Genomic DNA, 14,058 nt, shown 5'->3' with positions numbered 1-14,058 from the left:
TGATAGAATTTGTTCTGAGACTTGGCATTAAATCCTGGGAGTGAATGCCTCTGAGTACATCTTTTGGTATAGCTTTGACTCTTAGAACTGTAGTACTGTTTCACATATTCAAGAAACAACCATTTAAACCACACAAAATGTGGGAATAACCCAATTTACACAATTAAAAAATGACCTAACAATATTACAAATGAACAACATGACCACACTGAAAGGAGTTGAGCAGAAAATAATTAACCAAGGTAACTTTGTTAAAGAATACTTTCGATATCATAGGGCTAAAGACAAAAAGTGTGTGTGTGTTAGTCGCTCAGTCGTGTCCAACTCTTTGAGACCCCATGAACTACAGCCCACCAGGCTCCTCTGTCCATGGAATTCTCCAGGCAAGAATACTGGAGTGGGTTGCCATTTCCTTCTCCAGGCGATTTTCCCGACCCAGGAATCAAACCGAGGTCTCCTCCATTGCAGGCAGACGCTTTACTGTCTGAGCTACTAAGGAAGCCCCAAAGACAAAGAGAATCACACATAAACAATATAACTTAGCTGCTGCTGTTGCTAAGTTGCATCAGTCGTGTCCAACTCTGTGCGACCCCATAAACGGCAGCCCACCAGGCTCCCCTGTCCCTGGGATTCTCCAGGCAAGAACACTGGAGTGGGTTGCCATTTCCTTCTCCAACGCATGAAAGTGAAAAGTGAAAGTGAAGTTGCTCAGTCGTGTCCGACTCCTAGTGACCCCATGGACCACAGCCCACCAGGCTCCTCCATCCATGGGATTTTCCAGGCAAGAGTACTGGAGTGGGGCGCCATTGCCTTCTCCAACATAACTTGGCTAGTAAATCTATTTCTTACAGCAATTCTGAAACTATGCATATGCTAAGACTGAAAAAAACAAGTAAATCTATTATAGATAATAAGAGCAAAGATTCTTACCCGAGGAGAAAGAAGTTATAAATAAACAACAGAAAGGGCTAAAACTAATACTGTGGTATTGAACTGGAATTAGTATTAGTATAAACTCATGATTTTATACCTAGACATAAAACATATTAATACATATGTAAATAGATATAGAAACATGTATACATGAATGTGGGTTAGTAAACATGTTTTCTAAGTCTGCCTGCTGAGAAAATCTAGCATAAAGAACCCAGGAGCAATAAGCACAACTCGTGCCTAGATCTTAGTTTCTAAACACAGTTTCCAAATAAAAAGAAACCATGGCTCCTCAAAGAAGTCCTCAAAAAATGATAGGGACATGTCGAAAGGATACAAGAGCCAACCTGAAGCAACTCTTACGGCCTAAACTGGAACAATTTAAGCAGCAAAATAATATTATTATATTGTAAACCTAGAAAATAATACCAGGCTTCCCTGGTAGCTCAGACAGTAAAGAGTCTGCCTGCAGTGTGGGAGATCCAGGTTTGATCCCTGGGTAGGGAAGATCCCCTGGAGAAGGAAATGGCAACCCATTCCAATTTTCTTGCTTGGAAAATCCCACGGACAAAGGAGCCTGGCAGGTTATAGTCCATGGGATAACAAAGAGTTGGACACGACTGAGCAACTTCACTTTCACTTTTCTTTCTTTCAAACCTAGAATTAAGTATCTGTAAGTCCCCAGATTTAGAGAATGAACTTATGGTTGCTAGGGGGGTTGAGGGAGAGGATGTTGGGGGGAAAGGATAGTTAGGGAGTTTGGATGGACATGTACACACTATCTATTTAAAATAGATAACCAACAAGGACCTACTGTACAGCACATAGAACTCTGCTCGATGTTATGTAACAGCCTGGATGGGAGGGGAATTTGGGGGAGAATGGATACGTATATATATGGCTGAGTCCCTTTGCCGTTCACCTGAAACTTTCACAAAATTGTTAATCAGCTATACCCCAATATAAAATAAAAAGTTTTAAAAAAATCTGAGTCCCAATAAAAACAGTTTAATAAATGGGGAGGAAGAGCTCATTACACAAGAATTTCAACTAATAATTCAGACAAAAAACAAGATCCACCAATGATGCTAAAAACAGTGGATGGAAACTTGAGACTATTAATACTTGCACAGTCTCACAGCATCTCCCCTAAGATATTTATTAATTACAAGGGGAAACTCTAATTTTACTAGAGAAAGCCAGTAGGCACCATATGTTCAAGACTAATATCACCAGTACTAACATATTATTATAGTTTTATCTATAATAAATATAAATTATCTATAAATAAATATAAAAAATAAATTTCAATGATAATTACATATTATCATATCAGTATACTGCTCTGGACTGAATGTGTGTGCCCCCTACAATTCAAATGTGCAATTTGAATTAATCCCAACATAACAGCACTTGGAGGGGCTTCTATGAAGTAACTACGTCACGAAGGTGGAATTCTCACGAACAGGATTAGTGCACTTACAGAAAAGACACAGAAAGCTTGTTCCCTCTCTGCTCTCTCCACATGAGGATACAAGAAGATGGCCACCTGAAAACAAGGAAGCAGGATCTCACCAGACACCTTCATCTGAACTTCTCAGCCTCCACAAACGTGAGAAACAAATGTCTGTTGTTAAGCCATCTGGTCTATGGCATATTTTCTACAGCAGCCTGAATTAAGACACATTATCAATATTATCAATGACATCATGACCCCTCTGATATGATGCACTGAGAAGGGCACAGCATGATTTCTGTTGCATTCTTGCTAAAAACTCATGACCCCATTCTAATCATGAGAAAACGTCAGATAAACCCCACTGAGGAACAATCTACAGGAAAAAACCAACTGACCATTAAGTCTTCAAAAGTATCAAGATCATGACAGACAAGACTGAGGAATTGTCAAGACTGAAGCAGACTGAGGAGATACGGCAACTACATGCAATGCTACATCTTGCAACAGGACACTGGCAGGAAAACTGGTGAAATCAGAATATGGTCTGTGGTTTTAGTAACAGTATTATGCCAATGTGAAAATTACACTATGGTCAGTGAGATGTTAACATTAGGGAAGCTGAAAGAAGGGTAACAGGAACTATCTGTATTATTTTTGCAACCTTCTATAAATTTAAAACTATTTAAAAATTAAGAAACACAGTGGTAGTGAGGTGGTGTGTGTGTAAAGGCAGAAGAAAAGGAATTGGCTGGTTAGTATTTAATGGTCACCCATCTCAAACTTTACAAAATTTACGCAGATCTGTTCCTTTACCAGGGTTCACTTCAACTAAGTAAACTGCACCACCCACTGCTTTAGTTGTTCGGCTCAAACATCTGGGACTCACCCTTTGAATCTTCTGTCTCCACCCTACCCAGTCACCTTAAGAACACATCACAAGTCTATTTCTGACCACTTCTAACGCTCCCACCTAACCCAAGCCTTTACAATCCCTATTATGGAAGATGGCTAAAGCCTCCTAACTGTGTTCCTTGTCCTTCCCCAGCTCCTCTCAAGTCTATGTTCCATACCACTGCCACTTTATATTTTAAAATGTAGATCTGATCATTTCATTCCTCCACAGTACTCCACACACTTTTCATCACATTTACAATGTAAAATCTTCATTCCATTGCTTACATACCTACACGATCTGACTCCTGGTTACCATCTTATCTCTTAACCATTCTTCCTTGCTCATTCTGACTGAGCTACACTGACTGGACTCTGATTTTCCTTGAACATTTTTCTGCCTTGGGGTTTCTGCACTTAACGATTCCCTCTAAATGAAAAGTTATTTCCCTACGAGTACATGTGTGACTTACTCACTCATTTTAGGTTTTTTTTTTTTTAATTTTATTTTATTTTTAAACTTTACATAATTGTATTAGTTTTGCCAAATATCAAAATGAATCCACCACAGGTATACATGTGTTCCCCATCCTGAACCCTCCTCCCTCCTCCCTCCCCATACCATCCCTCTGGGTTGTCCCAGTGCACCAGCCCCAAGCATCCAGTATCGTGCATCGAACCTGGACTGGCATCTCGTTTCATACATGATATTTTACATGTTTCAATGCCATTCTCCCAAATCTTCCCACCCTCTCCCTCTCCCACAGAGTCCATAAGACTGTTCTATACATCAGTGTCTCTTTTGCTCTCTCGTACACAGGGTTATTGTTACCACCTTTCTAACTTCCATATATATGCGTTAGTATACTGTATTGGTGTTTTTCCTTCTGGCTTACTTCACTCTCTATAATAGGCTCCAGTTTCATCCACCTCATTAGAACTGATTCAAATGTATTCTTTTTAATGGCTGAGTAATACTCCATTGTGTACATGTACCATAGCTTTCTTATCCATTCATCTGCTGATGGACATCTAGGTTGCTTCCATGTCCTGGCTATTATAAACAGTGCTTCGATGAACATGGGGTACACGTGTCTCTTTCCCTTCTGGTTTCCTCAGTGTGTATGCCCAGCAGTGGGATTGCTGGATCATAAGGCAGTTCTATTCCACACATTTTAGGTTTTGATGCAAACATCACCTCACAAGAGAGGCCGTTCCCGCCCACTCCAGCTAAAATTTCTCTGCCCTCGTTTCTCTATCTCAATCAGTTTTTCTTCACAACATGTGTAAGACTCTCCTTTATACACGGGCTTCCCAGGTGGCACAATGGTGTAAAGAATCCATCTGCCAATGCAGGAGACACAGGTTCAATCCCTGGGTTGGGAAGATCCCCTGGAGTAGGAAATGGCAACCCACTCCAGTATTCTTGCCTGAGAAATCCCATGAACAGAGGAGACGGTGGGCTGTAGTTCATGGGGCTGCAAAGAGTCAGACATGACTGAGCACAGCACTTATACATTACTGTTTGTTGTTGTTATTCAGTCACCATTACCTATTTCATTTTGATATAGCTCCTCTGTCCAACTTGGAATAAAAAATCCAAGAGGCAAGGATTCTTCTCTTATTCACCATTAGGAATACAATTCCTAGAAAAGTGTTTGGTACTCAAATTTATCTGGCAAATAAATATTTGATAATTAAGTTTCATTTACCCAGCATTTACTATAGTATCTTATTAGAGCACTAAGGTCAGACATATTCTGACAACCTCTACTTTCTATAGTAAATGTCACTGAAGGAAAAGATATATATTAAAATTTTTAGCTAATTTTTGTCTGGAATGTTCAATCTCTCAAATCTTCCAGATGTCAGTATCTCAAAAGTGTATTTAATATTCAACAGCCATGAATTAAAATTATAAATCGTATTATAATCATTCCTTACGTACATATATAAACATTTACCCTTTGTTTCAGGATTACTTGCAAGATGTACATGTGCTGATTTTATAAAGCTGAGTGATAAATTTCTCATTTTAAATTAAACAGATGTATAACTGTATCTTAGAAACACAACTCTCAATAAGCAACTGCCCTATGGGAAAATATAATTTACTCTGTAAGGTGCTGTTTTACATGTTTTCCAGGGGAAAAAAAAAAAGAAATCACTGTAATGACAATTTAGGCTCCCCAGAGAGTTCAATCCCAGGTCCCTCTACTTCAGAATACTAAAATTATCGGTAATTCTAGGAGTGATGGTCTCATGGATATGTGCTGGGGAACAAAGGATTTGAGCCATTTTTTGTTTTATAATATCCAAGTAACTTAGAAATTAATATCTATAAATTAGTCATAAATATTCCTTTAATAAGATAAAAAGATTTAACGTCACCCACCTGATTATCATCATTTAAAAAATCTTCAAGGAATTCATTAGCATACTTTGTCTTTGGAATTTCTTGAGGACTATCATCAGTATTAACAGGAACAGGAGATTTGCTAGGATTTAAGGATACAAGACAGTATATAAGTTCCCAATTGATAAAAATTAGACAGTATATAACTGACTGTTATCATTTTAAATGGTCACCATGAAGTAACCATTATAGATAGGATTCCTATGGATGTTGCTTGATAATTCCTTCATCTTCTCCCTAAACTTCTTCCTTCATCACGCCCTATCTCCTTGCTTCTCCTGTAAAGCTTTAAGAAAAAAGATAAAGAAACTGAAGACATTAGTCTTTAATTAAATAAATGAGCATTCAAATATAGGTATCCTCCAAAAGCGCATTTGTTTGAAACAAGCAGTACATTTTTCCAACTAAACATTTTTGGTCACTCAATATTAATACACAAAGCCCCCACAAATTTATAAGTTTCTATTAAGATGGAACTACATGCTCCTACATCAAAGCAACAGGAAAGACTTCTCTAGAACTGGCACTAAGGACAGATTAAAGTGGGAGAAGGATTAATTCTGAAATTAAAATTCCTGAGTTCATCCCAATCCCAATCATTTTATGACTTCACAAAACTTTACCTTCACTTCAGTTTCTACATTTGCAGTCCTTCTTATCTCATACACTACATAAATTTAACTCTCCATACCTGGGACATTTAAAAGAAGTTCAATAAATAAAAGTTTTTTTCTTACTGTTCAAGGGGAAGAAAAGTACATCCCTAGCAAAAGTAAATATTTTCTCAAAACAAAATTCCATTAGCTGCAGAGAATAAACTCATTCTCTCTCTCTCATTTATATATCAATATGTGTTTCTAACTCAAGTGTCACATATCTAAGACTCTTAAAACACTTAAACATCATAATGCAAATTTTTTTCTCAGTAATTAGCAGTTCTTCATTATTCAGTCATCTGATTTGTAATTTACTATGAACTTTTTCTTGTTCCCAAGTAGTTTTTCCTCCCATTCTTTACCAAAGAGTTTGTACATCCACCAACTATCATCAAAAAAGCATTTATCTGATTATAAAAAAATGAGTGCTAGATACATATGGATTTATCATACTATTCCTCTACTTTTGTATGTGTTTGACATTTTCTATTACAGAAAGTTAAACCAAAAAAACAAAAACAATTTTCTGGCTGTGGTTATTCTTTTAGCACACTATTACCTAGTCAATTTTGTTTTTAATGACAGATTAATAATTTATCAATATCACACTGAAGTCAGATCTATATCTTATCACACCATCAATAATTTTATGTAAAACATATCCATCATAATATGATGGTACTGCTGCTGCTAAGTCGCTTCAGTCGTATCCGACTCTGTGCGACCCCATAGACAGCAGCCCACCAGGCTCCCCCGAGTCTGGGATTCTCCAGGCAAGAACACTGGAGTGGGTTGCCATTTCCTTCTCCAATGCATGAAAGTGAACTAGGGCAAACCATTAATGATAATTATACAAGTCAGAAGTCATAGTATCTAATTACAAAATACATTTAGTATATTCAAAAACTTTACTCAATTTAAACACCTCTGATATTTGCTCACCCTATAGGATTTTACAAATACAGACACAGTACAACCAACTGATAAGAAAATAAGAAATTAGTAAATATGAAAAATAAGAGAACTGTAAGAATTAAGTGAACTAATTATTAATCCTAGTTTTTTTTGTGTGTTTTTTTTTAAACACATTAATGAACCAACAGTTGAGAAATGAAGCTGAACAAACAAAAAATATTCTGGATGATCACCACCACTATTACAATTTACAAGGGAGCGTCATAAATCAGAAACTGTCCTAAGTACCTTATATTTATTTTCTAGTCAACTGAATCCTCACAACCCCAAAGTAGAAGCAACCTGTACAAAATCTCAGCAAGGAAATGACAGAATCAAGATTCTAAACTGCAATTACAGTCAACGTCCACATTTAAGAAAATAAGACGCTCAACTGAGAAGTAATTAAAGGAGTCAGGAAATAAACTCTGAACAGAATGAAGGTTTAGACCATTGAAGATATTAAATTATCAGAGCCTAGGACAGGATTTAGGATTACAAAGAATGCATTTCTGACATGGAATTAATATCACTGAGAAAAGAAGCTTTCCTAGATTCTTCCTCTACGCTCACATTCATGGGTAAACACTTTTTAAATTATTCTGAGCAACTATATCACAGAGAGGTTTAGCACACAAATGAAAACACTCTTAGAAACTTCAAACATTTACTATACAAAAATTCTACCATCATTTATGGAAAATAATGATTGAAAAATATTAAAATGTAAATGAAGAGAAACGAATATTCTAAAATATAGAGAATACAGAGGGAGATAAAACTTAAAAGTGAAAAAAGTAGTAAAATTTTAATAGCCTTCTCCATTTGCAAAAGAGTTGCTTTTGGTTCTAATTCCTATTAAACATATATCAATATTTTATAGTGCAACGAAAGGATCATGTAACAAAAACAAAAGTTATATAAGGTACCTAAAGTTACCACCTTCTTGTGGTAACTAATGAAAAATGCGATCTAAAGCAAACAACACTGAAAGTTATGCTCTATAAAAATACCATGATACTACCACTGTTAATTATCATTAAGTTACTTAAAGATGAAACCAGATGTGCACATGGCATTCTTCATTGGGAAAACTGAATGCTGCATTTTAACTTACAAAGTAACAGGAATATTTTCCCATGATCTTTCCGCTTCAAGTTTATCTAATGAACAAGGACTGTCATCCTTTTTCATAGTCTTTGGTAACTCTTCAGTACAATGCTCTAGATTTCTCTTGGCCTTCAGGATAAGCAATTCAATTTTGTCACCTAATTTAAAAGATTACATTAATTATTTAAGAAAAGAAATAAACGCAAAGCATAGTAAAATCTTATAAAGGCAACAAGAATTTACATTATTTGGAATATAAACATATCCACAATAGCAAGCTATGTTAAAATGTAACATTTGTTGTGACACAAAGAAAAAAATAAGACATTTTTGTAGTCACAGAATACTACATAAATAAAGGTGATAAGAGTTCAAAACAAAAATATAACTTGAGCATTCTATCAAGAATATAACAGATCCTAGATACATCAAATTTACAGCACTTTCTTTGGTTCTTAAAAACAGTAAAAACACAAAAAACAAAACAATTACCACTGAATGGCTTTTTGGATCCTGGAAGAAGCAGATTCTCACACAGACAACGGCTAGGTTCAGGACCACATTTATATTCATTCAGTAATCCTTTATCCTCACTCAAGGAATGTGAAATGCATGAAGGTTCAAAAGAATATTCAAAACAATCTAATTTATTCATTAGCCGAGAAGTTCTTTGTGCCTGGTAACTATGCCTCGGAGAACACTGATCTTCTTTAGACATTTGATGTATTCTTTGACTATCTGTATCAGGTAACAAGTCTTGATTGTAGAGCCAGACTGGGTACTTGAAGTCCGGTATACTAGTTATCCCTGAAATATTAAGGTCAGACTTCTGGCTAGTGAGCCATCTTGGGTAATTCTTTTCAAGATTGTGTTCTGAACTGTCCCTAAAAGATAATTTTTTGGAAAAAGATAAAGATGGTACAGAAACGCTTTTATTAGCCTTATTCATGAGTTCTGGGTTTTTTAGCCTACCACATTGCCTTCCTTTTATATTTGTGTATACAAGTGGGGTAACTAAGTTATCCTTGCCCTGGAGAGCAGCTGGTTCTTGAAAATTCTGCTTCTTTTCTCTGTCAGATGAACTCAGTCTTCCAATATGTTTCCTGTTTTTCTTGCTACTTCCATGACCTGATCCAAAATAAGTGAAAGAAAATGATCCATCTGCTGGAAGCTTTAATAGATCATCAGTTGTTAGACTAATGGAGTCTATGTCATTAAGAGTTTGTCCTCTATAGGATAAGGATAAATGTCTTTTGTCATCAAGATTTTCAAAAGCTGAAAAACAAAGAAGAATTCTGTTTATCTTCCTGTATCACATATAAAAATACTTCATAACATTCAACAGTAAATGAAAATTAAGAATTAAGAATCATGTTTGCTGTTTTTCCTTAATCTTTACTCAAGCTTTGATTAAAAGCCTGAAAGGTATAGGTTGATGTAACTGGATATGATTTTTTTCCTTCATATGTCTTCAATTTAACTACTTGCTAAACTTTTTGCTTTCCAGCCTCCTAAATATTCTCATATTCTTTAATTTACAGTTTCTTCATCTAGACACACCCAATGCACTAATACACTCACATGAATACTGGTCACTCAACTGGCTTCAACACAGGAAAAAAAACAAGTCATTAAACTAGGTGAAAAAATAATTTGCTTTCTTGCTTGCTAACCCTGAAATAGCATTCACACGCACAGAACAGCTGTTCTAATTCTCCTCTTCTGGAATATACTGCCCACTTTTTTCTAACAGTTGATGTAAACTTTTTTCACCCTAGGGGTCAGTCAAGTGTTAACTGGGTTATCAACAGATGCATTTTCCAAACTTGTCTTCACGGACCTCAATACCGTGCTGTGCTGTGCTTAGTCACTCAGTTGTGTCCGACTCTTAGCAACCCCATGGACTGCAGCCTGCCAGGCTCCTCTGTCCAAGGGGATTCTCTAGGCAAGAACAGTGGAGTGGGTTGCCATGTCCTTTTCCAGGGGATCTTCTCAAGCAAGGGATGGAACCCAAGTCTCTCGCATTGCAGGTGGAATCTTTACCAACTGATCCACCAGGGAAGCCCCAATGGACCTCTGACCAAGGAAAAATCCTTAACATCCTGTGAATGTTACTGCCCCACAGAATACAGATAAGAAGACTAATACAGCCCTATCCTCTCAACTGAACTGATCAAGTATAAATTCTGAAAGGCTGAGATTTGCTTAAAGTCATTAAGCTAGGTAATGAAAGCTAGAACCACCAAGTCAATGCTCTGTCCATTACACTGTAACAGAATGGCTTAAGGGTTTAGAATCAGCCATCTGCTATTACTAGTTGCATTTTATGAGCTTCTACTCCAAAGTTAAAAGAGGATCTTTACCCCAAAACTCCAGAGAACCAAAAATCACAGAATCATTTAAGAAATATATACAGATCTCAACATTACAAGTCATTTTTTATTCCAAAAGAACAAAATAAAGCATCTAATTTTCTAAGACTACTATACATCTCTCAAAATTCTTTAAATTAATAGGTAAAAAGAAAACAAAGGATAAAAGCATACCATTATTTGGTTTACAAATGTAGTTGGAGAATTCCGGCATATTAGCAGAACATTTATCAATGTTAATCTTTCCAGTGCTTGCACCAAGACACATTTGGCTTAGATCAAAATCATCAATATAGGCCTGTAGAGCCTGAGATGCAGAACTGTACAGTTTATCCTTATACTGAATAGAGCCAGAGTTAGAGGAATTACTGCCACTCAGGTTGCAGCTTAACAGAGAAGATACTGAAGATTGCCGAGAACAAACTCTGTGTTTTGTATCTGATTTTGCCATGGCTTCCTCAAAATTGGTGATTTCTATTCATTTCTCCTAAAAGCAACTATAATACAAAAAGAAAAGATTAAAGTTCCAATTAAAATAACAGGCCACACACAGAGAAACTACTAAATTTGTATAAACTTTTTACAACTTTACAAAATAAAACTCATGATCTATAAATTATTTTTAGGCAATGCACATTATATATTTTCCATTTTAATTACTGTAAATTCTTTCATCATCCATTTAGAAAACATGTGAAGTGAAGTCTCTCAGTCGTGTCCGACTCTTTGCGACCCATGCACTGTAGCCCACCAAACTCCTCCGTCCATGGGATTCTCCAGTCAAGAATACTGGAGTGGGTTGCCATTTCCTTCTCCATGTATTGAGCACCTAATATATGCTAGGAATTATATATACAAAAATTATCTGATGAATGATGCAGGGAGCTCAGATCTGCTGCTCTGTGATAACCTAGAGGTATGGGATGGGGTGGGGTGGAAGGTGGGAGGGGATTTAAGAAGGAGGGGACATATGTATGGCTGATTCATGTTGATATGGCAGAAACCAACACAATATTGTAATTATCCTCCAACTAAAAACAAATACATTTTTTAAAAAATCATCTAAGACTATATAGAAAGTGTCAAGGGAAGAATACTCACTTTTTTTAAAGTCCTGTAAATTACTGACGTAGTCTTTTCTTATGCTCATACACTCTTATGACATCATAATACATAACATTCCCCTATACAAAATACTGTTCAACTCATAAGCCCACCATACACTACACACAGTAGGAGCCTGATAAATTTTTAAAAGGCATCAAATGACATAGTTGAAACAAGAAGGAAAAATGGAGACTAATTATCCACTTTCAACATTTTAAATGCCAATATGTAACTTTAGGCAACCTTTTCCCCAAAGATTTGAGCAAACAAAATAATTTACAATATTCATCAATAAATAAACTGCAAGTCTTACCATGAAATAAGCTGGAAAAATGTTCTTTTCCTAAAATAATGCAGTTTTAACAATCCTTTTCTGACATTCGTTTTTTGATACTACCCTATTTTCAATTCTCATGTAAAACAGATTCAGCCCTCCTCTCGAAGGAGACTTAACAGTATGAAAAATTGCCTCAATGCACTCATCTTTTTTTCCATTATTAAAATTGAGAGAATTTCAGTCTACATTCATATAGCAACAACAGTATATTTGAAAACCTAAGAAGTAACAGAATGAACCGGAGAAGGCAATTGGCACCCCACTCCAGTACTCTTGCCTGGAAAATCCCATGGACCGAGGAGCCTGGTAGGCTGCTGTCCACGGGGCTAAAAGTCGGACACGACTGAGCGACTTCACTTTCACTTTTCACTTTCATGCATTGGAGAAGGAAATGGCAACCCACTCCAGTGTTCTTGCCTGGAGAATCCCAGGGACGGGGAAGCCTGGTGGGCTGCCGTCTATGTGGTCGCACAGAGTCGGACACGACTGACGCGACTTAGCAGCAGCAACAGCAACAAATGAACAGGGACTACTTCAGTAAATAATATGACATTCTTTTAAGAATCAAATCATGGATTTTCTGAAGTAAAAATGAAAGCTTAATGTCTAGGACTTATCATATGCTATGATATTATAACATGTTTCAGTTCAGTTCACTCACTCAGTCATGTCCGACTCTTTGCAATCCCACGGACTGCAGCAGGCCAGGCTTCCCCTTCCATCATCAACTCCTTGAGTTTACTCAAATTCATCCAACCATCATCCTCTGTCGTCCCCTTCTCCTCCCGCCCTCAATCGGGGGTTATAATTTTGGGAATGTTTAAGTTATAACAATATTTAATGTAATTTCAATAGCTGTCAAATTTGATTTTAGAACAGTGAGAAAGTCTTCAGTTTAAGAAGAGAAAAAGGTCAGAGCTGACAGTAGTCAACCGAAGCATCAGTAGAATGTAAGATAATTGTTATTTCCCTGAATGTTCTGATATGGCTAGACCAAGTCAGCTTTGCCCTTTCTTCACCTTTCTAATGATTTTAAATCTTCTCGAGTAAATATTGCTTGGATGACAAACCTGACCAAACACTTCTTCCCTTACTCCAACACAGCACAGGTTACCAATTTTATATTTTATTTTACAAAATCTTAAAAACAAAATCAAAACCTTAAAAGGGAAAGCTGTTAAGTTACAGTTCTCAGTAAGTGGGTAATAACATTTATCTTAATTCACAAGAAGCAAAAAGAAAACCCACGACTGAATTATTACTGGGCAGTTTCCAAAAGTACACAGAAGAAGAAAATTTAAGTCAACTCCTGGGCACCCTCATTCTGCATCAATAACCAACACAACCACACTCTTTATCCACCCACTTCTCCTCACGTTCGCCACAGAATTATTTTGAAGCAAATTCGCTGTCTCTTACCGTTTCTTCCGTAAACACTTCAGCATGCCGCTCCAAAAGGAAATCCATCATTCCGACGAATATAATGCTGAAACGAGTGGCCAGTGGTTTCAACTACCTTTGATTCAAACGCAGAACGTACAGCGTTAACCAACCAATATGGTAATAGCTCACAGGAAATAATAAACAAACGACTCAACGGCTCTGTGATTTATGTTAGGAAAATGAACGTGTTTGTGGTTGCCGCAAAAACAAGACAATGACCCTGGAAAGCGAAGATCGCTGGCGCCCCTGCTGAGGGGCATCTTCGGGTTCAAAGCCTGCCCCCTGAATGAACTAGGACCCACCTCCCTCGGGGATTCCAGCATCCCCCGCCAGCCCACCCAACGCCGCGGTCACAGACACAGCTTCTCTAAACCGTTATC

At 36.9% G+C, this 14,058-nt stretch overlaps 1 protein-coding gene across 4 annotated transcripts in view; it reads right to left on the bottom strand.

Moving 5' to 3' along the window:
• The window catches only part of C24H18orf54 (chromosome 24 C18orf54 homolog), a 35,118-nt gene extending 21,374 nt beyond the window's left edge, over positions 1-13,744 (bottom strand). For all 4 annotated transcript variants that reach the window (XM_061400239.1, XM_061400242.1, XM_061400240.1 and 1 more), the window contains exons 1-5: positions 13,655-13,744; positions 10,966-11,288; positions 8,912-9,694; positions 8,427-8,577; positions 5,679-5,781 (exon numbers count right to left, since the gene is read on the bottom strand). In XM_061400239.1, the coding sequence (XP_061256223.1) occupies positions 5,679-5,781; positions 8,427-8,577; positions 8,912-9,694; positions 10,966-11,242 (1,314 nt within the window). In that variant the 5' untranslated portion in view covers positions 11,243-11,288; positions 13,655-13,744. The remainder of the gene's footprint in view (positions 1-5,678; positions 5,782-8,426; positions 8,578-8,911; positions 9,695-10,965; positions 11,289-13,654) is intronic.
• Positions 13,745-14,058: the final 314 nt, after the last annotated feature.

Source organism: Bos javanicus, chromosome 24 (genome assembly GCF_032452875.1).
Source record: "Bos javanicus breed banteng chromosome 24, ARS-OSU_banteng_1.0, whole genome shotgun sequence".
Taxonomy (NCBI): domain Eukaryota; kingdom Metazoa; phylum Chordata; class Mammalia; order Artiodactyla; family Bovidae; genus Bos; species Bos javanicus.
This window is presented reverse-complemented; position numbering and strand designations above follow the sequence as displayed.